The following is a 25,550-nucleotide window of genomic DNA, read 5'->3' as shown; positions in this document are numbered from 1 at the left end:
GCCTTCCCAAGAAGACCATTAGACAGCTGGAGCTCATCCAGAACGCTGCTGCCAGAATTCTGACTAGAACCAGAAAATCTGAGCATATCACACCAGTCCTCAGGTCCTTACACTGGCTTCCAGTTACATTTAGGATTGATTTTAAAGTACTTTTACTCGTTTATAATAACCTGGATAACCTGGGACCTAAATACATGGCAGCTATGCTCACTGAATATAAACCTAACAGACCACTAGGATCAAAAACCTGGGACCTAAATACATGGCAGCTATGCTCACTGAATATAAACCTAACAGACCACTCAGATCATTAGGATCAAATACCAAGGGTTCAAACAAAACAAGGGGAGTCCGCTTTTAGTTATTATGCCGCCGGCAGTTGGAATCAGCTTCCAGAAGATATCAGATGTGCTAAAACATTAGTCACATTTAAATGCAGACTCAAAACGCATCTGTTTAGCTGTGCATTTATTGAATGAGCACTGTGCAATGTCCGAACTGATTGCACTATATTTTATGTATAATCATTTTCTATTCTCAACGGTTTTAAATTAATTTTAAACCTCTTAAATCAATTGCTCGTCATCACAGTTGTAAACACGACGGCTTTCTTCTTTCGTGAGGGGGTTTGGCGTCACGGCATCTTTGTTTCCAGGCGGAACGTTAAAGAACGTGACACACACATCTCCCGGAAATCCTGTATAATTCCTGTGGGCGTGACGTCTGAGGCTGAAACTAGCAGCTCCATTGCTTCTATTGTAAAATAAGCAAATAACGTCCAAAATACGAGCTCAGTGTAATGTTGTAGATCTTTATTTGTAGTTTTTTAGCATTTTAATTAAAATGATGGTAATACAACTACATTTAAATAATTGTTGGACTTATTGGGGCCCCACTGGAAGTTTGCCCCGGTTGAGAACCACTGGAGTAGAGCATTTCTATAATTGATAATGTTTGCTTGTGTTATGCTGCATCCTATAGAAGCCCGTTTCCACCACTGAATGAAAAATAAAAGGTAATTGCCACTTTTTATCTAACAATTCTGACTTTTTTCCCTCAGAATTGCATGATATAAACTTGCAGTTGCAAGTTATAAAGTTAGAATTGTGGGATATAAACGTGCAATTGTGAGTTATAAAGTCAGAATTGTGGGATATAAATTCTCAATTGCTAAAAATAGTCAGAATTGAGAGACTTTTTTCCCTCCGATTTGCAAGTTTATATCTCACAATTCTGACTTTTTTTTCTCAGAATGGTGAAATATAAAGGGAAACTTTTAAAAAAAGTCAGAGTTGCAAGTTTGTATCATGCAAAAAGTCAGAATTGCGAGATACAAAGTCACAATTACCTTTTAAATTCTTTTATTCAGTGGCGGATCAGGCTTCCATAGCATCCACACCACTAGTCGTCAGTATACATCCAAAGGCAAACATCAGCCTGTGGAACATGGAAAAAAAACCTGCTGCGTGCACCTGTAAACAAATATTTCATGCATTTCAGCTAACAAATGTCGGCCATCTTTACTCTTTCACTGTCCAGTGCCCATTTAGTCTTTTCCCTATCATTTATTTTTCTCTGTTTCTCCAGCAAGAGCTTCGTCTCTCCATTTACCACCTTATCTTTGCTCTCATTCAGTCTTACTCCCTCATTTCTCATTTGCAATTCCCCTCTCCCTTTCCTGCTCCTCCATCCAGCATGCTGCAGTATTACCACCATCAGCATCTTATGAGCACTGCTCTTTCTCTCCTCGGTTCCAGTGTGCTCACACAGACACACGAGCATGCAATCTAGCCACATCCATGAGTAAAAGGCTTATCTAAAACCGGCAGGGAAAAAAATTGCTTCATACTAATAGTCTGGTGTGTGTGTTTGTGTGTGTGTGTAATGGAATGGCAGCGTCTTATTGGGATTAACATGACAGAACAAGGATATACTATATATAAAGTAAAAGTGCCATGATATATTACAGCACCATGGTTTCCCCCTTCCCTTATTCTTTCTTTCACTAACTCTTCCTTTTTTCTTTCCCTTACTAACGCTCTTTCTTATTTCCAGTCATAGATCAGTTTCTCCGGCCCTGTGCAAAAATGAAGTATTGTGGGAGTGTGCCTGAGAAAACGCAAGGGATTTGGTGGGAAATGGAGGGGTGGGGGTGTAAAGAAAGAGAGAAATAATCTGTATGTGTGTGTCATATATGGTGTTTGCATGAGAGACTGCAGAGTCCCCCTTGTGACTGTTATGAATATATTTTCAAGTGCCATGAGCACAGACATCCAAATAGATGTTGTCACTCTGGGAGTGCGTGTCGGTTTTTGTCGTTCCAAACATGTATGACTTTCTTTGAAACATGTCCTTCTGTCCTCTCAAAGAAAGTCAGTGGTGTCCAATGTTGTTTTGGATTTTAATGGCTTTCAAATTATGGGGGAAAAAACAGTTGAAACATTGTATAAATATTCCACAGAAATGTTCCTCAGAAAAAATATGAAGTCATACAGGTTGAGGGGTCAGTAAATGGATGATTTTTGGACAAAATGTCTTTTTAAGTGTAGTATTTGTGCAGTAAAGTTCTCTTAAATGGCTTTTTGTTTTATAAGAGTCATGATTCAAAAACTGTAAATTTCTTTTTAGACGCAATAAAACACAATTCAGAGACAAAAAGACAAGTAACTGCACAAAGCTTGGTAGAAATTTTTTTTTCCAAGATGGCGGAAAAGCTGAGAAAAACTTTTATTTTTGACATAAGAGTGGGTGCAGTTATTTTTTTACTTGAATGTGGCTTCCAATACCAGCCACGTCTGTTTATTTTAGCTGATATTGCAAACTAGCAACTGTTATCATATTAATTGCTAATTTTTACATTTTTTACTTTTTTACAGTTTACTGTACTTTGTTATTACTCTTGGTTACACTAGTTATTTACCTATATCAGCTAATGAATAAGACGTCTTGCACATTATCAGTAAAAAGCTTACTACTGCATTGAAAAAATAAGGTGGATAAACAACAAATCTACAAAAAAAATTAAATAAAAGTAATTGTCTATAGAACTAAAGTATAGTAAATAAAAGAATAAATGCCTATAGTAGTGTCAATGAAAATGGATTGTTTTACCTATTACTTGTTTTTGCCTTGTATTTTTAATGCTAGCTTATAAACATGCTAATGACGAACGCCATTAAAATAAATTTTAAATTGAGTCTCCCGAATGGAACGATAAGAATAATTCAGCATTTGACCTGTAAACTAAGCAGGCTGCTAGACACAATAAAAATGATGTCTGTGGGTCAAAAGCGTTAACGTCCCGTTGGACCCACATGGACCTCTGGGAGGTGTGTATTGCTGAAATACAAGGCTTTTCTTCTCTGGTTTTAGCCGACTGTCCCCCTGTGACCATCGAGTGCTCAAGGGAACAGGGTTTTCCATTTGCCCTGTAAACAAAAAAAGCTCAAGTGGTGCAGAGTTTGACCAAAATGAGGAGTTCTGGACATCACTGGGCATCCTATGATTATTTTGGCAGTATAATGGTCTTGCTATGAAAAAACCTTAAAGTAGGTGGTTTCACACTGATAAGTCGTTGGCTCTGGCATCGGCTGGTCTTCAACACCTATTTAAAATGCAAAGTAGGAGCGCTGCACCGCATAAAGCACCATAGAGGTACAAGCTCACTGGCTGACTAGACTTCAGGGTGGATGACCGGCTCACTGGGATGTTGATGTAGTCTAGTTTAGAAAAGGCCGAAGCAAACAAAATGCCTCGAGCCAGGAAAAGATGCCTTGTAAAAGCAAATATGCTGCAACTCAGATGGACTCATTCATCGGCGAGCTGGACAGCGGCCAGTGAAGGAGGGGGTAAAAGCACACTGCGACTGTAGATTCAAGCGCATCCACCGCTCTACCTCTCATTCACCGATTTATTGGTCTCAGCGTGACTGGTTCAATAAGCTTTATTATCATGCACTTTGCTGCTGCAATATGTGGCCAGAAGACATGTGCGGTACAGATACTGCATAAAACCCAAGTCGCCCTGGTGGTTCGGTTAAGCTCTCGCTGCCAGTGTAAATGAACAGTACAGGAGAAAGAAGAGGCCTGCTTGTTATTGAGAGGAGCGAGATCTTGTCCCACATATCCCTAATTTTCTTACTATATTTAGAGATGTAGTAAAAGTAGAAGAAGGGAAACAGTGGGGGAAGATTGGAGGTGTGTTCATGCATGCCAAAAGCGGTCTCATCTGAAAAGAAGCATTTACAGCCAGACAAAGTCTGGTTACAAATGAGCATGATCATTACAGGGAACACAAAAGGTAATTTATATTTTTAAGGAACTGATAAACACAAGCCCATTTTAGAAGAAAAAGCTTGCGGTTAAAAGGAAAGGAATCTGATCACACTCGATGTGTTGTAGACAGAGGGATGCTGTGGTCTATGCGGCCCTTGAGGATGCGCTTCAAACATGTTTGCAATGAATAAATCAAATGTTGCAAAGGAAGCAAGGAGTAATATTCATTTGCCAATAGGAGCGACACACTTTTTGAATAGTTTCAGGTCCCTGGAGTCCTGACATTTAATTCTTTTCAGTTATTTTTGGCACAACTTTTCAGCATTCAGTGTTGCTAACTGTTTACAAACACCTGGCGGGGAGACAGTACTATACGATGGGTATGGGACATTTGTGCTATTGGGAAATCCAGCGTAAGTGCTGAAAAAAAAAAAACCACGATATTTTTTAAGCCACTTAATTTGATTAGAACATCATTAGAGAACAAAAGTATTGGCAATGCATACTTTTTCCTCCAGGTATTCCACAAAATCTTCCCCCTTCTATCTATCTATCTATCTATCTATCTATCTCTATCTATCTATCTATCTATCTATCTATCTCTATCTATCTATCTATCTATCTATCTATCTCTATCTATCTATCTATCTATCTATCTATCTCTATCTATCTATCTATCTATCTATCTATCTCTATCTATCTATCTATCTATCTATCTATCTCTATCTATCTATCTATCTATCTATCTATCTCTATCTATCTATCTATCTATCTATCTATCTCTATCTATCTATCTATCTATCTATCTATCTATCTGTCCATCTATCCATCTATCCATCTATCTATCTATCTATCTGTCTGTCTGTCCATCTTCTGTCTGTCCTTCTGTCAGCCTGTCTATCATTTGTCTGTTAATTTGTCATTTAGATAAGGATGATCTACTGTTTTCAGTTATGCTACACATAAAAATAGGATATTATTCATACTTGGAACAAAATATTGGTAAGGTGAAGAGTTTTTGTTAAGCCACTTACTTTGATTAGAATAGAATTAGGTTAGAATAGAAGTAGACTTTACTCTCCAGTTTTCCCAGAAGTATTTCTTTGATTTTCCCAGACTTATTCCCTCTGGTTTTCCCAAAAAATCTTCCCCCAATTTATTTATTTGTTTAAATATTTGTCTTTTAGATAAATGATGATCAAATGTGTGCAGGTATGCTGTACCTAAAATGGGGTGTTGGTAAAAATATATTTTATATATTCTGTTTATATATTCTTTTTTTATATATATTTTTTCATGATATTTGTCTATTAGAAAAGGATAATCAAATGTTTGCAGGAATGCTACACCTAAAAATGGAATATTATTCATGCAGAGAACTAAATATCGGTAAGGTGAACTGCTGTTGTTAAGACACTTACTTTGATTAGAATAAAAATAGATTAGAATAGTACTGGCAACAAACATAGGCATGCAGGCTGATATGATACACAAAAATGCTGTCTAAGTAGGGAACTCACTAGGGTTTGTGACACAGCCATCGATTGAGTGTTGATCTACTAAAACATTACGCATGTAAAAGCAATTATTTAGTGATGAGTATTATGAAAAATGCAAAGTGTCAAAACAAACGCACATTTCTAAATACATACCGGACCGTTTACCTGAGGCGAGGTGAATTGTGACGTTAATTAAAGGTTTTCTGCATATATATTATTTACGCGTGGGAACAAAATACACAGAGCACTGCAAAGTGGGATTATTTTGACTACGGGCTGTTGCTAAGAAACGCTGCTAGAGCTCTGTAGTTCATTTAATAGTTGTTCATCCTTATCGAATAGGATTTTGCACGTGAATGACTATGCACCCGCAGGTTGTTATCCATCTGCTCATACAACATGTGCTCGACTACAAGCTTGAGATGCTGAATAACAGTAAAGCAATTCCAATCATTCTGCATACTGTGCATTTGCTCCTCGCGTAATTGTCATTGAGGATGCTTTATTTTTGTGGTCTCTATTGCTTCTTTTTGAATTAACCTGTCATACAACTCCAGTGTGTAGAGTGTTTTTTGCATCTTCTCCTCTCCAGGTGATGCACCTTCTGTTCTAGTTCATCACACATAAATTACAAATCTTTACGCTACAGAGACAATTGTCAATTAGATTAGTGGTTTTCAAGCTAGAGCTCGGGGAACCCAGGAAGCCACAAAAGTGTGTAAAATAAAATAAAATAAAATATACAAAATAAGTTGTAAATTAAATTCATTTAACTTTATTATGGGTAGAAAAAATACAGTGTCAACTTAATAGAAAGTAAATATTTTCAGATAATATTTTATATTCATTTATTTTCATTTAAAATAAAATAAAATCTTTTTCACAATAAAAGTTGTAAATTAAATTAAATTTAATAAAATAAAATAATTCACTATAAAAAAATAATAAAAAAATTAAATAAAATACACTGTGAACTTAAGTAAATATTTTCCAGATTTATAAATTTTTTTTTCACAATATAAATTGTGTTTTTATACATCAAAATCTATTTGTCTTGTATGTTTTAGGAAGGGGCCCCTTGCAATCCATTCATCATATTTGGTAGTTCATGGCATCAAAAAGTTAGAAAACACCTGAATAAAATGGCACTGTAGGTTGGTAAATGTAGTTAACTGTTATCTGAAATTCTGAATCCTTTAATCTGGCCAATGAGGAGCCAGGGTTTGCTGCAACTCTTCACCTATGTACAGGCTCACTGGATCATCCGATTTAAACCAGGGATTTAACCAGAGAGCGATACAGCTCCCAGTATTGCCTTCATAGATCAACTCAAATACTCATGCTATTTATGTTATACTGCCTGACGCAACAGTCTTTTGAAAGTCAGCATGTACTTTGAAGACACCTTCGCCATCTTAACAAGAGCTTGAAATGAAAATTGAATCAGTTAAAGATGTAACCAAAAATTGAGATAACACACACCTTGCATGCAATTTGCATACTTTTAGATTTATAAAAAGTGACTAACAGCATTACTTGCACACACAAACAAATGCACAGGCTCTGCCTCTGTTGCTGTTATTCGGTTGCTCTGCAGCAGAAATCAACGTGCAGTCAGCTAGTATGAGACGCCGCAGTGTTACGCTATAGCACAGCGAGAGAAAGGGACATGGAGGTTGTAAGTGATGATTAGCAATCTGGTACGAGGCCCTGCACCCATACAGCAGCCCGCTAATAAAACACTATGCGTGTCACTGTTGATAAAAGACCTCCATTCAATGACGACGCAGTAAAACGATGACGGCATCTCTCCCTCCCCTTGAGAACTGTGAGAAGAGCTGGGTAACTTACAATCAGAGACACTTCAAACACATTAAGAGCAATTCTGCAATCAAATGCAACCCAAAATGCAATCGAAAACTGATCAGTTAAATGGAACCCTGGGCTCATTTCAAGAAAGCAAGTGTGTATCGACTGTTCATGACTATGATCTATTGACCCAGATGTGCCGCGGGAGATAAATATCTTAAATAACCAGCCTGCGCTGATAAAGGAGATAAATGGTCGCTGTTCACTAGCTCGTGAATGACGTACTGAGAGGCAAAGGGTGAACTGCCTTTCATTTGCTCCAGCTTAACCAACAAGGGTCAGTAAGTGACTTTGGTTTCCTAAAATTGCTATAGATTTGTAGCTATATAACAAAAAAGATTATTGTCTGACAGGAAAAAAAATCTGATTACTTACTTAAAAAGGCAAGTAAAAAAGTTAGGTGCATCTAATTGGGCTGCAATCTGTGTAAAGTCTATGAATTCATATGACCTTATTATGCTCATTATCCCAAAATTGGGATCCCAAGTGGGGCACCCAGAAAAAAATAATAATTTAAGCTTCAGGTCTGGATGTGAGATGGATGTAGAGATTATCGGGTAATTGTGGTGCCAGTGACATACAGGGCTTCTGCCGAGTAAGCAGGAAACTGATTCAGTTAAAAGTAAGACCCATGGGAAACTCAGTAGTTCCCGGGATACCGTGCTTCCAAAGTGGATACATACCTAAGCACAACCTGACACCAGTAACTTGCTTTGGTAAGCTAGAATTTTCTCAAATACAGTGCCTGGTTAACCCTATAGCATTTTAGGGGGTCACATAATTTACGTGATCAAATATGCAAAATAGCTAAAACGTTTGTGAGCATGCTTACTGTCGGGCACAATTGTTCCAGCAAAGCAGGAACAAGTGGGAAAAACGTTCTTCTAACATAATAAAAAAACATTCACAGTTTGCAAGGTAACGCAGTTCACAGCCAAAACTCAATAGTGCCCACCTCAGTCAGGGTAAATGCCCTGTGACGTTCAATATCGTAGGGGTCTGCCAGGTAACCTTCTGCAGTATGGACAACAGCGAAATGTATTAACACTTTGCGCCTGCGCAATGACTGGCGGTTGAGATATGAATGCGTGTCTCATAATTAAGAGTTAACTTTTGCGATAATTACCGTCTGACTGATAATTATTCGTCTTGCGAGACGCTTATTCGGCAAATAAATGGACATTAAATATTGATTTGAGTGGAAAACATTTTATTAGCTTACTTGTAGTGACCACGATTGAACACGACCACAGCTATGAAATATTTGATCGCTGAATGCTGCGACTGACGAATTAGAATCAACTTGTTAGAATCAACGTTCTTCAACCCATTAAAGCAACTTTATTTTCAACATTCAAGTGAGGTTATAATTACATTAGAAGCAGAAGCAAAAAGGTAAGTTAAAAAAAGCGAGACAAAGTGCTGAGGAGGCGACTGCGCATGCTTAGAGCTCGAGACGCGGCGTTCACCGACAAATAATGCGCGTGGAGACAGTGACAGACAGCGAGACAAAATACTACATTTATCAGAGAGAGTGACAAAGAAACGCCCCACATAACGAACCCGAGTCCTTTTCTCTCCGAACGCAGCTAACACACTTACCAAAAGTGTACAACTTGTGCCAAGTGCGACAGTGATTGGACTATTGCGACTCTTTCGAACCAGCTCATAATTCCATGTGCACGAGAAATATCCAGTCAAATACTAGCCGAACATGTATCAAAAGTTCGACTGAGTGAGCTCCAAACTGCTACAGACACGTTTAATAACGCAGACTAACAAGATGCCGGTGCACTCACTCACCCTGGCGTATTTGGAGGAGTAGGGGTCCTCAAACAGCGCCCAGATGCGCGGCTGCCAGGTACTCCACCAGCTGGGGTTGCGGCCATCCTCCTGTAGACACAACCTCTTCAAATCCCCGTCCGCACCACCCGTTAGCGCCGGGTCGTCCTCTGGCAGGTCCGGCTCGGGCGTCTCGAAGCTGTCCAGCGCTTCCTCGGCGTCCCGATGCTGTCGGTAGTTCATCCAGCAGCAAGCCTCCACGTCCGTCTCGTCGATACCCCAGAACGCGAGTTCCTCCTCGAAGAGAGGACCGCAGACATCGTTGGGACAATGTAACTTCCCTGTGCGGTAATAATTGAGGATAAAAGCAAAGGTGTTGGGGTGGCGGTCAAAGAAGAACTCGTCGGATTTGGGGTCATAGTCAAAGTTACTGAACGCATCTGGCTCCGTGAGCCAGGACAAGCGCGTCCCAGGCAGCGTCTTCAGTGTGCTGCGGTACGTCTCGTGCCGAATCCCCCCGCAGTTTATCACTATTTTCTCGCTGTCTGACGGACAAGTCATGTCTGCGCTGTAACATGCTTTGTTGGACGACTTGTTCCCACCCTTGCGCCCTTTGTAAGAGGAGACACACACCGAACTGAGCATAGAGGGAGGAGGAGCCTGCGGTGGGAGAACAGAAGAGAAGAGAAAATTAGTGAAGCTCATACATTTATACAGTATCAGACTGGTCAAAGTAACCTGTCTTTAACTCATCACATCCTTAGTTCTTGCACCGGTTACTAATGGCTCTGTACAACCGCAGGGAAAATTGTACAAAAGCTGTCACGGGGTGGTACCTTTTCAAAAGTTATTATATGCTTAGAGGTTCTTTACTGGAGTCTATGGTTCCATGAAGAATCTTTAACATCTATGGAGATTATTCGAATGTTCTTCACACTAATAAAAAAGAGGTTCTTTTAAGAACTGCTCACTGAAAGGTTCTTTGGGGAACCCAAGCCATTCTTCTATGGTTCTACTGCAAAACCTCCTTTGGGAATCTTTATTTTTAAAGAGCCAAATATGTACCATTTAAGTATACTAATACGTACCCATTTAGGGGTAAATGCATACAAAGGTGTGCCTTTTAAATGGTACTGCCCCAGTTTTGTAACTTTTTTAAGAGTATATGTGGTGCAATGCAATGTCAATCCAGATTTTTTCAAAATCCTATTGAAATTTGGAAAAAACTGCAAATATAAGACCATTCTCGAATATCATAAACCTAAGGTCCTTTATGGTACAGTCTACTCATTGGGCTTGGAAAAGAGAGGGCCTGTCCATAAAACTGTGTCAAAATGACGGCCCTAGCAAACATACAAAATCAGATGAATGATGATGCAAGTATATGGGATAAGTGTTTTAATAAAGGAGTGAGTTCAATATACTTCAGGTGTCACATAATAAACAGGAAAGAGACCCCTCCTCCTCTGCAATGCCCACCCATCTTTCCTTTTCCGTCTTTTGCCATCACTCAGCTCTCATGTCCCTCAATTCACTAAAATACTCTGCTCAATTACAGCGAACAGAGATGAAAATGACTGAACATTTCACAGCCACCCCCCTCCCACTCTCAGCGTATCCAATAGAAAGAGGGAGAGGAAGAAAACGAGAGCGAGAGGAAGGGTGGGAGGAAGAGGGAGAAAAGCTAAAGGCATAACGATTATTTGCTGAGCTACACAAAATAGGGAGAAAAGACTGCAGAGCATTTACTCTTACTCTGTCTCTCTCTGGGCAGTGCTAATGTTATGCAGACCGTTCAATACAGTCTGTGTACAGTATTAACCTTGGTTACAGGCGTAAAATCCAGAAAATTGTAATTGTTTGAGTGTGCAATTGTCAAATTTACCTAAAAAGGGTTAGTTTCACGTAACCTCTCATATGCACAATCATGTTTTCATTCCATTACACTAAGCAAGTGCTTTAAAAACGGAATGTTTCTACTTCATAGCTATAGTGAAACAAATGAGTCCTGGCTCTCTTTTTCCAATCAAAACGTCCCATTTTGGAAATATGGAGCAGGGACGCTATTATCTTTTTCTCTTGGGGTCTCTGTGGTAACATGCCATTTGTAGCTGATTTAACCTTTAAAAATTAGTTAGTGTGACCTAATATAGGCACATTGACTCCCTCATGTTAAATAAGGGTTTTAAATGTAATAAAACAAGTTACTACATGAAGCACTTTTTACTGTTGCCTAGCAAATTTTTTTTAGTGGACAAGAGTCAGATTTCAACGACATATGTTTTTCTGTGTTGTCTCTTTTTGCTTTCACAATAACTCTTCTTTATCTGTTCCTCGTTTGGCTGTGCTGCATGGCTGTTCCATACATATCTGTCAAACTGTCTTCCCTCATTACTTATCCACTCTTATCCATTATCCTCAGCTCACTCTTCCTCTTGCTTTCCCTTATGTCCCCCTGTGATTAACTGTTAAAACAAAGATCACAGGAATATGAGAACTGTAGGAAGAAGAGAGGCTGAATCATATGAAACAATGTAATTGAGACAGTTAAGTGGGTTTCTGCTTTCAGCACCACGGACAGCGCATGAGTTTCAGTTAATCATTTAAAGCAGTATAAGCATTGGAAATGAAAATGAGCAAAACAATGTTTTATAACAGAAGTAAACTGAAGAGTCATAAATAAAATAAAAAACAAACCTAATAATAATCATAATATAAAGTAATTGTAAAATAATAATGTAAAAACTCAACCCACAATTGTGCTGGTGTTACACTGCTTTTACAATATATATTCTCAGAGTAGTTCTCATAATTATACATAACTAAATCCTCAAAAGTGGAAACACTTTGGCTCTGCTACACCATCAAAACATCACTATGTTTGTCTGGGCCTCCCAACATCTTAATATTAGTTAAACCAGTGCCGTTTTTGCAAGGTGTTTAAATATGTCAGGCTTGTATAGTGAAATAAATAACTATAAGGAACACAAAAGGAGTAAATAAATAAAATGATGAATAGGAAAAACTGAAACTGATAGGAAACTAGGGGGAAAAAAGTTGTGCTGACAATGCAAAAAAAAAAAAACAAGGCTCTCACTAAAAAGGGAAATCATTGTTAAGTGTGTGTGCCGGATGGGGGTGTGTATGTCCGTTGGGATGGGGGTTGGTTGTAAGGACAGATACGCCTATAAAAGACAACAGCACTATATCGACAGAGAGCACGGAGAGAGGAAAAAGGGAGAGAACAGGTTACGGCCACTGAGGGAAATGTGAAGGAATGACTGCAGTAAAGGTAAATGAAGCTCCATTCATAAATTATTCAATTTCTATAAACAATGCCAAAGAGAAGTGATATATACATGCATTTTTATGAAAAGGAAGTAGAACTGAACCATATCTATGCTATTTTTCTTTTATCGTACAGTATGCTGCTGTAGTGCGTGTGCATTGTACCTTCACTCTAACTCCCTTTCTCTCTGTCTGGTGCAGTGTAGGTTCTTTGGATTTTTCTGCTTGCTATCCCACTGCAGTTGAAGCTCGGCGGTGCTCAAAGGCCACCTAGAGGACTCATTGGGGAACTGCACAGCACAAAATACTGCAGTACCCCCTCCTCTTCAAGCTTTCTCCCCGACTGAGGTATGGATGCCTTATGCAAACCATCTGTCGATGCATTGCATACAGGTTTGTGTCCCTTTTTAGCCCATACACCCTTTTAATTAACTGAAATCACTGAACAAATGCAATTCAATCGCTGAATTATATGAACTGACTATGTATCATCTCGGAGCTTTCTGATCTCAGTGATTAAGGCTTTTTGCAATCCCTTCCTCGTTCTCTCTCTCCCTTATTTGTGTGCACTAAGCTACTCTCAGTCGAGTTGCTCATATCGACGTCTCTTGTGGAATAGCACTAAAAGAAAATAAATTAACAGAGCAGGGACGCTTATGCACACAAACACAGGCACATTAAAAAAAAGCAATGTCACAGCACAATTAATTAGCTTTAAATTAAATTAAGCTGTGCAAAGACAAACTACAAAGCATTGGCACATATGCATATACGATATATCCTCAGAAGGTCATCAGTCAGACTTTGACCTCTGCTTTGAAACTAATCACAGCTCTGTTCTCAGCAGTCAGAAGCCCTTTTCAAAAGGCCCACTCTTTATTTTCAGTCAAGAGAGTGAGAAAGAGATTCAGAAAGGGACTTAGAGGACTCATCTTACAAGTGACAGCGTTGAGATGTGCATGACTATATTCCCATATCTAGCACTAACAGTGTTCTTAAGATAGTTATAACCCCACTCCCTACTCCCCCCCCACCCCAGCCTCAGCTCTCGTTAAAACCTAATTAATAAAAGTGCCCTCTCCAGTTAATTACCATCCCTTTATAGTCCCCCATTAAGTACTCAGGGAATGAAGCCGGAGAGAGATGGGATATAATTGTGTTAAGCCAAATCACACATGAACTTGATGGAAACTATTCTTAGCGGTGGGAAAGAATGGAGTAGGGTGACAAAAAAAAAAGAACTGAAAAACAAACGGAGGACAGTGAAGGTCAAAACGGGGGTCATCTCAGGTGATGTGTAATGGTCGTACTGTTCGGAAGGAGTGCATCTGTAAGGATGCAAAATCATGGAAAGGCATCAGCAAGAGGGAGAGTAAATGGTTTGAAATAAGGCACTGCCAATGGGATGTGAGTGGGCAAAGGAGGGAGGGGGAAAGGGAGGGACCAAAAGCTGAGAGAAACAAACAGGAAAAGTTTAACTGGTGTATGTGATAAGATGAGAAAGTGTAGAGGAAGAGGAAAACAAGTTAGAACAAAAGTACTGATTATAGATCAGTAGGCTAGTTCTCAAGTTCAGGACCGGTTGCATAAAGGTTGCTTAGACTAGTCTTAAAAAGTGTACTGTAATTTTTTTTTCTTCTAGACTAGTCACAACTTTTTAAAATCAGTTACAAAAAGGTAGACTGCTCTAATTTTTGAATTGAAAAGTAAGACTGGTTACCCCTTGGCTAACTCCTAGTTGGTCAAACTAGTTCTTAAGACACAGTCTTAACATAGTGACTATGTTTATGCAACTGGCCCCAGGGCTCAGATAGATAAAAGTAAACAATTTGGTTATCCAACCTATACTTTCTATTATCTGTATTTAGCATTGTTTTATTTTATTATCCGCGACCGTATTGGAACCCATTTTTTCGAGATCCACATGTTTTTAGAGTATTAGTAAGAGACATAGGGGTCATGGTATGATGAGAAGTGCCCCATCTACAGTCAACACAAACTTTCTAGAGTTTTGATCACATTTGATTGTAGAGAACCTTGCCAATGGGTAGGGAGTGATGGGGAAAAAAAGAAACTGCTTATGCAGTGCATGGAACGAGAACACTTGAGTTCCCTATAACAGTGAATCTCAACCTTTTGGCGTACCGGACCCCAGTCCAATTCAGAACCATCCTCAAGGACCCCCAGAACAAAATTGACTCGTATCATTTGTGTCTTTGTGAGGACCAAATGCAGTCAAGTATAATTCAAGTTAGCTGACTTGTCCAGTATTTGGCCATATCATCAGCTATATTGGATTTTTCTTTCATGGGAACATGTCATGTCAAAATATACAAAATTTATACAAAAATTCATACTTTATACAGACCCCCTGGCCTTATGTCAAGGACCACTAGGGGTCCACGGACCCCTGGTTGAGAAACACTGCCCTATAACATACAGAAGGCCATATACTTGGCTACTCTGTTTCAGAGGGGGTAAAATAGTGGGCAGACAGGTATAAGTAAGATTTGACATTTATGTTAACATAGAGAAAAGACACATTCCATCACATATCAAGGTGACATGTGAAGAAAAAAATCAGACACCAATCATTGTGGGACATAAAACGTCCATGTATTTGTTGGACTGACAACTCAAAATAATGGAACATACCAGAAATACCTTAAAAAATATTACAAATAAAATTATGAAGGGGTTTAAGTTGTGTGGGAATTATTGAATGACCTTTAGGGGGTCTACTTTTTCTGTCAGTAATTTACGTCTCACACCTCTAATAGACAGTTTTAACAAAACACAAGGTTGGTGTGAACGATCGATAATAATAGTGTACATCTATGATTATGTGACAAGTAATTTTGTTTTGACTTGTACCGTCCGATACTAATCTAAAGCGCTCGATGAGCGTACTGTTGCCATGGTTACATCCTCAGAATTCTATTAGCGAACGTCTATTTAGCATATTCTTACTAAAATTTGTAATGTGACTTTTATAGTTAGCAAAACGCTGTAATACCGTACAAATGCTTATATGTGAAAAATAAATACCCCTCTCCCCTTATCCCAAATCTTGATTATGGTGCTTAGACCAAATCCCTCCCATAATTCGCACACGGGTTTAAGTGGCAAAAACAAAGAAGACCTGACTACTACTTGTTGAGTTCGTTGACTGGCAGAGGCAGTGGGTAGGCAGGCCTGCTTTGCATCAGTACACCGGGCACACAGACAGAAACACTCAGAACATAAGTGATATTTTGTCACTTGTACACAAAATCACGACACAGAGACAGCACAAACACCTATATTACATACTTACTCGCTTTGGGTCTGGCTCTGTTCGCGTGCGTGCAGTGTGCGGGTCACTGAACACACACACATGAACACACAAACTGCACAAAAATGCTACGTGGAATTGACTGTTTTCTGACTGAACGGAGGGATCCTCTTGGCGTAGGTCCAGATGACTGTGCAGAAACCTAAGATTTTGTTATCTATACAATGGCTACAGTTATGAATAATGCAATATATTCTTGCTACAACACCTGCTAGTTCAAAACAACGCAACTGTGCTACAGTGCGTAGTTCAGTTCCTTTAGTGATACAAAAGACTAGCCCACGAACAATATAATATATCACCTAAGTTGCACCTTTGATAGCCTTGTTACTCAAATAAATTATTCTCGTTATGTACATAGATGTTACAGGTCTAATATCAAAAAAAATATTTGCCTGGTAAATAAGCATTTCTATTACTTAAAGCTCGTGTTAACCTTTTATTTGTATTTCCTAAACGAAACGGTCTATTCAACCAAGCGAAACGTGCAGCGGGGAAACACCTCTCTCTCTCTATTTGTTTAATCTTCATGCACTCACTCCATTAACAGTCTATCCCTTTCGTCTCAGTTTTAGCATCCTTTCTTCCGTATCTTCACCAGTTCCCGTTGTCCAGGGTTAAGAAGACCGTAACCAGGTCTTTAGTTGCAGACTGAGGTGTCTGTTTGAAATTATTTATGCCGAACAAGCAGCTTGCCAGGCACGACTAGAAATGTTATTCCTTAAGCTGCCTCTATTATTTCTTCCGTTCGTTTTATCCCCTCCCTTTTTCTCTGTCGATGTTTTTTTGTTTTGTAAATCTGTATTTCCATGCAATTTATTCCTCAGTCTAATGGTGACATGGGATCCCCCTGTGTGCATTCCTAATAGTGTTACCTTTATACGTGATTTTTAAAAAGTTCTTAAAACAAAACAAAATTCCCAAACACATTCATTAACCTATCGCTTAATAATGCAGAATTATTATATTTAAAAAATAAATAAATAAACAGGGTTATTAATGAACATTAACGTAGGCTATAAATTTACAATTCATGTTGCTATAGATAGATAGATATATAGACAGATAGATAGACAGATAGTTTATTCAAAATAGTACACAAACGTGATTTTTAAAAAGTTCTTAAAACAAAACAAAATTCCCAAACACATTCATTAACCTATCGCTTAATAATGCAGAATTATTATATTTAAAAAATAAATAAATAAACAGGGTTATTAATGAACATTAAACGTAGGCTATAAATTTACAATTCATGTTGCTATAGATAGATAGATATATAGACAGATAGATAGACAGATAGTTTATTCAAAATATTACACAAGAAATGATACAGAAAGAGGAATAAATGGCATACAGATTACCTCTACTTACATGTTGACCTGTTAGGAATGTGTCTTTTACCTTGGTCAGTGTGTGTTTCCAGGGGCCATAAATTACCAGTGTAAATCTATAACCCTTATCTCAGTCCATACAGATATGTGTCTCCTTCTTATGGGTGTTCCAAAACAAGACGGTAGAATTTGTGTCTCTGTGTGAAAGAGACAACAACACTACACCAATTAGGATAAGCACCAGGACATGTCACAGAATTCTGCATAAGCAGACTCAACATCCAAAGTAAATCAGATAATGCAAGCAGGGCAAAAGTAGGCATATATCGAAAAAATAATATCCTGAAGGGACACGCCTAAATATGGAAACTTCTAACATTTAGCCTGCATTAAAAATTGTAGGCTAGATTGTAGAATATTCAAATCAAATTATACCACAATCTACAATAAGAAAACCCGAGGACAATAAGAGGTCATAGATGTCTAGACATGGTCAATAATGATTATTCTTTCTGATCTTTTAACTATCCCTTACCTATTTTATTTGCTTTTAATAGTTCTCTAAAAGATAAATCTAGCCTCCTGTTTCATAATCTTTGCCTTCACCTGTTCCTTAATTTTTATTCATCTAGCTTCCACATATGGTCTTAAATCAGTCTTGCTTGATCTCTCGCTCTCTCTTTGGCACGTTGCTGGAGGCAGAGCTGGGGGAGGAGAGCGAAATGTGCAAGAGCAAGTAGGTGGAGGAAACTGGGTGGGACAAAATTCAGACTATATTGCAACATTCTTACTAATGCTCTATATTTTACCCATTACCCCACTCTCTCTGTTTTGTTTTAGGCTCTCTTTATGAGATCACGAGCAGAGAAAGGTAGTGTTTAAGCACACACTACTGTGCAACCCTCTTGGGTTGTCTAGGTGTGCAGCCAACTGCCTCCTCAGCGATATTTCAGTCTCTTCCTGGTCTTCCCTCTTTACTTGCAGCTTTTTCCCCTGGGATTTTAAGCATACATCTTATCTAAAATGCACTAAATCATTTCATATATAGTCAATTACAGCACACTGGGAAAGATTTACTCACCTTTATGTCGTTCCAAACCTTTATGACTTTTTTTCTTCTGTGGAACATAAGACACTATTTTGATAGGTCAACAACTTCAGTATATGGACAAAAAAGCTGAATGATCTTCAGAATATCTCCTGTTGCGTTCCACAGAAGAAAGTCAGTCATACACATTTCAAATGGCATGAGATAAGCAAAGAATTTTCATTTTTGAATGAACTATCCCTTTAAGGATAAAGAATACAAACATACAGGCACACGCACCAGATCAATAAATCAATGTTTCCACCAATCACTTCTAATATGTTTTTGTTCTCCATTTATTACTGACACTCTGAGTGACAAAAGAAAAGCATGGAAATTAAGCAATATTGATTAAACCATTTTTTGTAGTTTAGATCAATTATAGCAAAACTAAAAATCAAACCATCCACCCTACTTTGTCTATTTTCTTATACCATAGACATCTTATTTCCTCCATATGTCTGATTCTCAGTACTATACATTTTAGGAACGCCTAAAATGTCCAGTGCCATTTCACCCCACTTTGTGCAACACCAGTGGCTTGCGATGTTGGGGGAGGCACAGGTACAGTAAAACTATCCATATACAGACTACTTTTACCCCTGTGGGGCACAGGCAGAGAGGTGTGCGAGGCAGCCGAGGCTGACATGATAGAGTGGATGGAGCTTTGTGAGCAGGAAGTTGGCTGTGAGCTCCGCTCTTAGTAAAGGTTCCATTAAAGGTAGCTGCATCCAGGACAGAGCGAGGAGACAAATCTGACCTGGAAAAAAGGATTATCAATAACAGAGGAAAAGAAAATGATTTAGTGTGGCAAGAAAAGGCACAAGGCTCTCAGACGAGTATTAATACATTTCATGCACATACTAGTGCTTTGAAGTCTATTACCTTCTTGCCTTATCTCTATGCTGACCATTCACTTAGCTCATATATTACTTTGTCAATAGAAACACATTTGGGAGATTGTGGGTCCTCTGAGACTAAAGCTCTTCATTCCATAGCATAAGGAAATGTCTTTGTATATTCCATACCATTGCTGCCTCAATAAAAGAGCTATAACACAGGAAGAAGGTTTAAGTGCTCTTAAAACTATTTGTTCTTAGTTATGAAGTCAGCAAAGCAGATGTACCAGTTTAAAAAAAATAGAGACCATATGTTACACTGTCATACAAAGACTTCCTGTGAAGAGGTGTGTGAATTAACGTCAATGAGTGTTTGTGACCTTCAGTGCTGCCCACCAATCAAGAGCTGACCAGGTTCAGGAGGCCAGGCCAGAAGGTGAGATGAGCAATGCTTCACTAAATCATTTTAATAAGGCCTGCAGCAGACCAACGTGAAAAATAAAGCATCTGTCTAATGCTGCAAATTCAAAGCTGGATGAACCTTAAGCTTAATGACCATAAAATGGATAGTTCATTCAGAAATTAAAATTCTGTCATCATTTACTTACCCTCATGTTGTTACAAACTTATGACTTTCTTCTATGGAACATAAAAGAAGAATGTTTCAACAGGCTTTGTTTACAGAATGAAAGAAGATGGGGCCCAAAACAATACTGTATGCACAAATAGTAACATTTTTGTGTTCAGTGAAGAAAGAACATCATGCAGGTTTGGAACGGTATGAGGGCGAGTAAATGAAAGAATTCTTATTTTTTGTTGAACTATTCCTTTACATCATCTAAAAAACAGTTTTGCAATCAGTTCTGACCCTAAACATACTGTTTGTTAAAGTGACCGTGTGTAAAGACATTTTTGGTTGAGTTAGATAACCTGTGTAGAGTGTGTTACATGCACCGTAATTCTAAATAATCAAGCAATGCAAGATATCCGTTCTGCTGCTATACACAGTCAAAAGTCAGGAACTACTTGGAGCTGCACATGATTCACTATAGGCCAGATTTCAGCTTTACCCTGATGTTCTGGTGATGGATGCTTTGCTCTAATGGCATCTAGAAGCAGATTGCTCAAATAGTAAATTACCCTACACTTACATCTTGGGATGGAATCACGTCAGTAAACCCTTTGATCTCCCTCATCACTTTTGAGAATCCACCACTGACCTCAGATTTCAGAATTAGCATATAATCCATCAGTGCATACACACCGCCCTCTGGTGGTGGAGAGTTACCTGTTAAAGTGCTTGAAGTCGGTCGTGGTTGTACTACATACTGGTTCCTGCACAAACGCCGTTTGAGCCGTTTCCAGCTGTCTGTACAGTGCCCGATTAAAATCAAGAGAAGTGTGAGTCATTCCATCAGCCTAGAAGCTCCAGTGGAGATAAAACTGCTGTCTGTAGAGCGCTACTGAATCCTCATGGCTATGAGAGCCATCCATTAAGATACTTTGCATGAATTAGCATTTTTTAAAATATTGATGAAGGTCCCTACTGCCTAACATTTCAAAAATACATTTTATTCTCCACCCCCCCCAAAAGAAAGCTTTGCGTGTTTCTCAGTGCCAAATTTACTCTGTAACACTTTATTTTAAGGTCTCCTTGTTACAGGTTACATGAACTTACTATTATAATAACAATTTATTATGCATAATTTCATGCAAGTAGCCATAAGCCAAACCCTAATCTTAACCATATGGTAAGAACATTTAGTTAATTAATATTACTCAGTACTTAAATGAATAACTACACTGTAACAAGGACAGCTTAAAATAAAGTGTAACCATTTAATTAAAGAAATATTTTTAGTTCAATACAAATGAAAGATGATTTTTGGGTAAACTTCAGTTACACTCCCTCATTTCTTTACAAATCTGTACGACGTTCTTTCTTCAGTGGAACACAAAAGATGATTTTTTTTATTTTTTTTTTGCCCATACAATCGAAGTCAGTGGTTATGACAACTATTTGGTTACCAATGTTCTTCAAAATATCTTCTTTTGTGTTTTGCAGAAGAAAGTAAGTCATGTAAGTTTGGAAAGACATGATGGTGAGTAAATTATGACAGAAATATCATTTTTGGGTGGACTATCCCTTTAGGTTCAATCGACAGCATTTGTGGCATAATGTTGATTACTGAAAAAATGATTTATCCCTCATTTTCAATTTTTGGGATTTTATGGATGAAATTTTATAAAAGTACTTGCATTAATAGGCCTGATAGATGTGCAAGATGTATATCATGTGGCTATATTTTTAAAACGGTGAGTATTTTAATGTTTACAGACTGTTCCATGTCACTTTCATTGTAAGAGCCTCAGATTTTGTTTTTTTTTTCTAAAGAAAAGGATGGACAAGTAGAAATTTTTCCTGAGCCTACAATGTTCAGCCTCTTTATCTCACCTGCATCATGCTAAAGTGTTCAGCCGGAGGTTCACGTGCTGCTAATTGACCTCTGTAGCGGTCCTGCATTTCACTGATAGGATTAGAGACCACTCTCACTGTTGGCTGAGCTGCAGAGGATCAAACAGACACATATGGATGATATACAGAAAGAAATTCATAAATTTAAATTAAATTTAAATTAAATTCATGCATTTAGCAGACGCTTTTATCCAAAGCGACTTACAGTGCATTCAGGCTATACATTTTTTACCAGTATGTATTTTACCACATTTAGTTTCAAAAACCTACCAAAATCTCCAAAGATACACACACATCTCACCCTCTGGCCAGCTCGCTGAGGAAGTGTGTGGTCCAGTGCTCAGGGGCTTTAGAGTGGATTTCATTGTACAGAGATCCATTCAGTGGCTTTCTGTCATGCTCAGTGTGCGAGGTGAGAGAGAAGTGAGCAGAGGCGGGAACTTTGTTCTGACGCTGGAGGACTGGAGGAAGAGGGGCATTCTGGGGCAGTGACAAGAAGGCATTTGAAGGTATCTATAGTATCACATCTTGTTTCTTCGGTTCTGTACCATTAGGCCAGTCAACAAGAAAGGTTAAAGTCTAGGACACTTTAAACCTGAGGTTTACGATGCTATTAATATACTAACAAGGTCTTCCATATATGCAGTACATAGCATGGCATAAAAGCTCTAAATAAGAACATCAAAAACACAATATTAACTACAGTTTCTGATAAAGCCTAACTCTACAACCATTGTTTTCCTTGGCGTCCTTCAGACATACTAAACTCTTTGTTAAAAGCACAATATGTAAGATTTTTTTAATTAAAATATCCAAAAGACACTAGAACAGTGTTATATATTTTGCTGACTTGTGTAATTCACACCGGCTCTTGAAAACCTCTATGCGAACACACTTGCCCGAAAAAGTGCGGGGGACGAATTTACGTGATATTAAAAGTTAGGGGGACACGTCTCCCGCGTCCCCCGCGTAATCTACGCCCCTGAGCTCATCCATGAACATGATTTCTGCCCGAGTCCCGTCGGATTGCATCGGCTGTGGGGATGAAGACCACAACTCCCATGATTCCACAAGTCAGGCATCATCAAACTACACCTTTGTCTCTTTATTTTGAATACGCGCACTCTAGCAGCGAAAATGACATATTGTGCCTTTAAGTTATTTTTGTTCAGTTTCGTTTTCGGTTAAGTAAGTTGCTATAAAAGCAAGCTGCCAGCTTAACTGTAGTAACAACTCCTCTTGTAACTATGGTTACCATGATTTTTGTAAAAGTTAATAAAACAAACTTGGTTGGTAACCAAGTTTGATGTTTCTCGTGCCTAACTTACCTTGCAAGTTTTAAAGTAAAACGGAAAAGGTTGCAGATGCGTGTGTCCAATGGTTGTGCTGGTTTGGACATTTCGTCTCTGGTTATCCATTTGCTTCATACACTCCCTCGCAAAAATTGAAAATAAACAACCAAATAGATACAGGAACTCCTTTCCGTCGAAAATTAGACAAGTGAAATATTACTGATAAGACCCTTTCCGTGTTTGGTCATAGATAATGCTGCCTCCATCCATAGGAATGGAGTCTGCCTAGTTTACGCGTTTCTGCTGCTATGGAAACGAACGCGCGTCCAAGAAGAGAAATTAAACAAATAGTAATGTTAGTCCTCGATCATATGAGAGTTTTCCCGAGAAACGTGAACCTAAACAGTAAAAAAAAAAAGATGAAACAATAAAAGCAAATAAATAACGTAGTCGTTTCTATAATTATTATATATAGGCAGGTACTGGATACTAGGATCGTCTTAGCAGTGCAAGAAGCTTTTACAATATTTATTTTTCTTTTCTTTTTTTTTTTTTGTAAGTGAAAGTGGTTTTATTAGGGTCATTCACATTACAGATGAATTTAATAAAATCTATCAAAACAAGTCCTAGCCCAGTCAAATTTAACTCCAAAAATTAAAAGAAAGAAACTAAAGTACATTGTGATATTTTCATGACAATGAAAATTAAATTTGAAATTGAATTTAATGACAATTAAATTATAATAAACCATAACGCAAAACAAATGCTCACTCTCATTATTACAAAAAGAATACAAATAAAAGGTATATGGTAAACGAATGAAATAGTTATATTTTCTCAAAACTTTGGTGATCATGGTAAATGTTTATAATCTGTGGGCATAAATTAACTCACCAGACTATTAAATTACATTGTTGGTTTTAATGTATGAATAAATATATAAATAAACTCAAAAATTCAAGCATTGAACATAGGCACTATGACTGGCAGCGCAAAGCCACTCATAGCAGCACACTGTCATGACGACCCTATTTGAGTATGGCATGCTTTGTACAGAGCAATCTGTTCATTCAGGAAGTGTCTTCTGCAATAACAGTGTTTGTGTACTCCTGATGTAGTTCACACAGAGCAGCACACATAATACAAGAATACTTACAGAAATGGGATGCATAGCTTTAACTCTTTTGTCAATGCATGTTTTCTGAAACACAGACTTGATACGTGAACGAATGAATAATGGTCTACGTAGGAGCCATCATGCCATTCAGTTCAGCAATAATCCTACGGCAAAAGACACAAAGTCCTATAAGTACACACACTCTGTATTTGCACTAGGCAGCCAATTTTTAAAGTTCTCTTCTGTGCTAACAGACACACACAACCCCCGAGAACATCACAGGGTGCAGGGTCCACATAAGAACACAATAGAAAATTTGACTCAAGACAGACCAAATGCACTATACAGTCTCTCCCCCTGCATGGCCAGGGAAAATAGCATATTTGAGGTCTACATGTTTTGAGATCGTTCCACTAACATATAAATAGCTAAGGGTAGTCTACACTGATCTCCTCTGGGTCTTCTGTCATCCTATAGGAGCAGAGAGGGTGGGAGAATGGATCAGCAGGTCAGTCCGAGGTCAAGACTGGTTAACCCCTGGACTCCAAAGACCTGTCAGTGAAAAGACAACGATGTACGAAATTTCAAAATACAGATAGGCTACGAGCGCATTCAGTAGAATATTGCATATTTCATTAAAGACATTTAAAGGGATAGTTCACCCAAAAATGAAAATTCTGTCATTAATTACTCACCATCATGTCGTTCCAAACCCGTAAGACCTTCGTTCATCTTCAGAACACAAACTAAGATATTTTTGATGAAATTGCAGAGCTTTCTGACCCTGCATAGACAGCAATTCAACTACCACATTCAAGGCCCAGAAAGGTAGTAAGGACATCGATATAATAGTCCATGTGACATCAGTGGTTCAACTACATCAGTGGTTCAACTACATCAGTGGTTCAACTACATCAGTGGTTCAACTACATCAGTGGTTCAACTACATCAGTGGTTCAACTACATCAGTGGTTCAACTACATCAGTGGTTCAACTACATCAGTGGTTCAACTACATCAGTGGTTCAACTACATCAGTGGTTCAACTACATCAGTGGTTCAACTACATCAGTGGTTCAACTAAATTCAAATACATTATTTTCTATGAGTGTAGGCACACTGGCGGCGCCGTTCGGCATCTGTCCGCGGCGCCCAGCTACGTCGTGTTATACTTGTAAGAATTGTTCTAGACATGCCGAAAATTTGAAGCTACAGCACAGCAGCTCTTCTTTGTTTTCTCTGATGCACTAACTGCAGCAGCACTTCTTCGTCGTCGTCTCGTCAGATGCACTCACTCAACCAAGCGTTCTAACCACAACCTCGCCCCTCCCCACCCCCCAACCATTTGAATTTCTGTAGG

At 38.5% G+C, this 25,550-nt stretch overlaps 2 protein-coding genes, 1 long non-coding RNA gene and 1 pseudogene across 3 annotated transcripts in view; 1 reads left to right on the top strand and 3 right to left on the bottom strand.

Moving 5' to 3' along the window:
- LOC107658413 (potassium voltage-gated channel subfamily C member 1-like) overlaps positions 1 to 10,069 on the bottom strand; it is a 66,646-nt gene extending 56,577 nt beyond the window's left edge. The window contains exon 1 of the mRNA XM_016446950.1: positions 9,446 to 10,069. Coding sequence (XP_016302436.1) covers positions 9,446 to 10,069 — 624 coding nt within the window. The remainder of the gene's footprint in view (positions 1 to 9,445) is intronic.
- Positions 10,070 to 12,652: 2,583 nt separating this feature from the next.
- Positions 12,653 to 24,718, top strand: LOC107658475 (uncharacterized). The gene is made up of 3 exons (XR_001630790.1): positions 12,653 to 12,716; positions 12,914 to 13,060; positions 24,669 to 24,718. It is a non-coding gene; the product is annotated as an uncharacterized LOC107658475 (long non-coding RNA).
- LOC107658473 (uncharacterized) lies at positions 18,896 to 23,388 on the bottom strand (annotated as a pseudogene).
- lin7b (lin-7 homolog B (C. elegans)) overlaps positions 23,908 to 25,550 on the bottom strand; it is a 5,808-nt gene continuing 4,165 nt past the window's right edge. The window contains exon 6 of the mRNA XM_016447037.1: positions 23,908 to 24,743. Coding sequence (XP_016302523.1) covers positions 24,722 to 24,743 — 22 coding nt within the window. The 3' untranslated portion in view covers positions 23,908 to 24,721. The remainder of the gene's footprint in view (positions 24,744 to 25,550) is intronic.

Source organism: Sinocyclocheilus anshuiensis, unplaced genomic scaffold, assembly GCF_001515605.1.
Source record: "Sinocyclocheilus anshuiensis isolate Anshui unplaced genomic scaffold, SAMN03320099.WGS_v1.1 scaffold371, whole genome shotgun sequence".
Classification (NCBI taxonomy): Eukaryota; Metazoa; Chordata; class Actinopteri; order Cypriniformes; family Cyprinidae; genus Sinocyclocheilus; species Sinocyclocheilus anshuiensis.
This window is presented reverse-complemented; position numbering and strand designations above follow the sequence as displayed.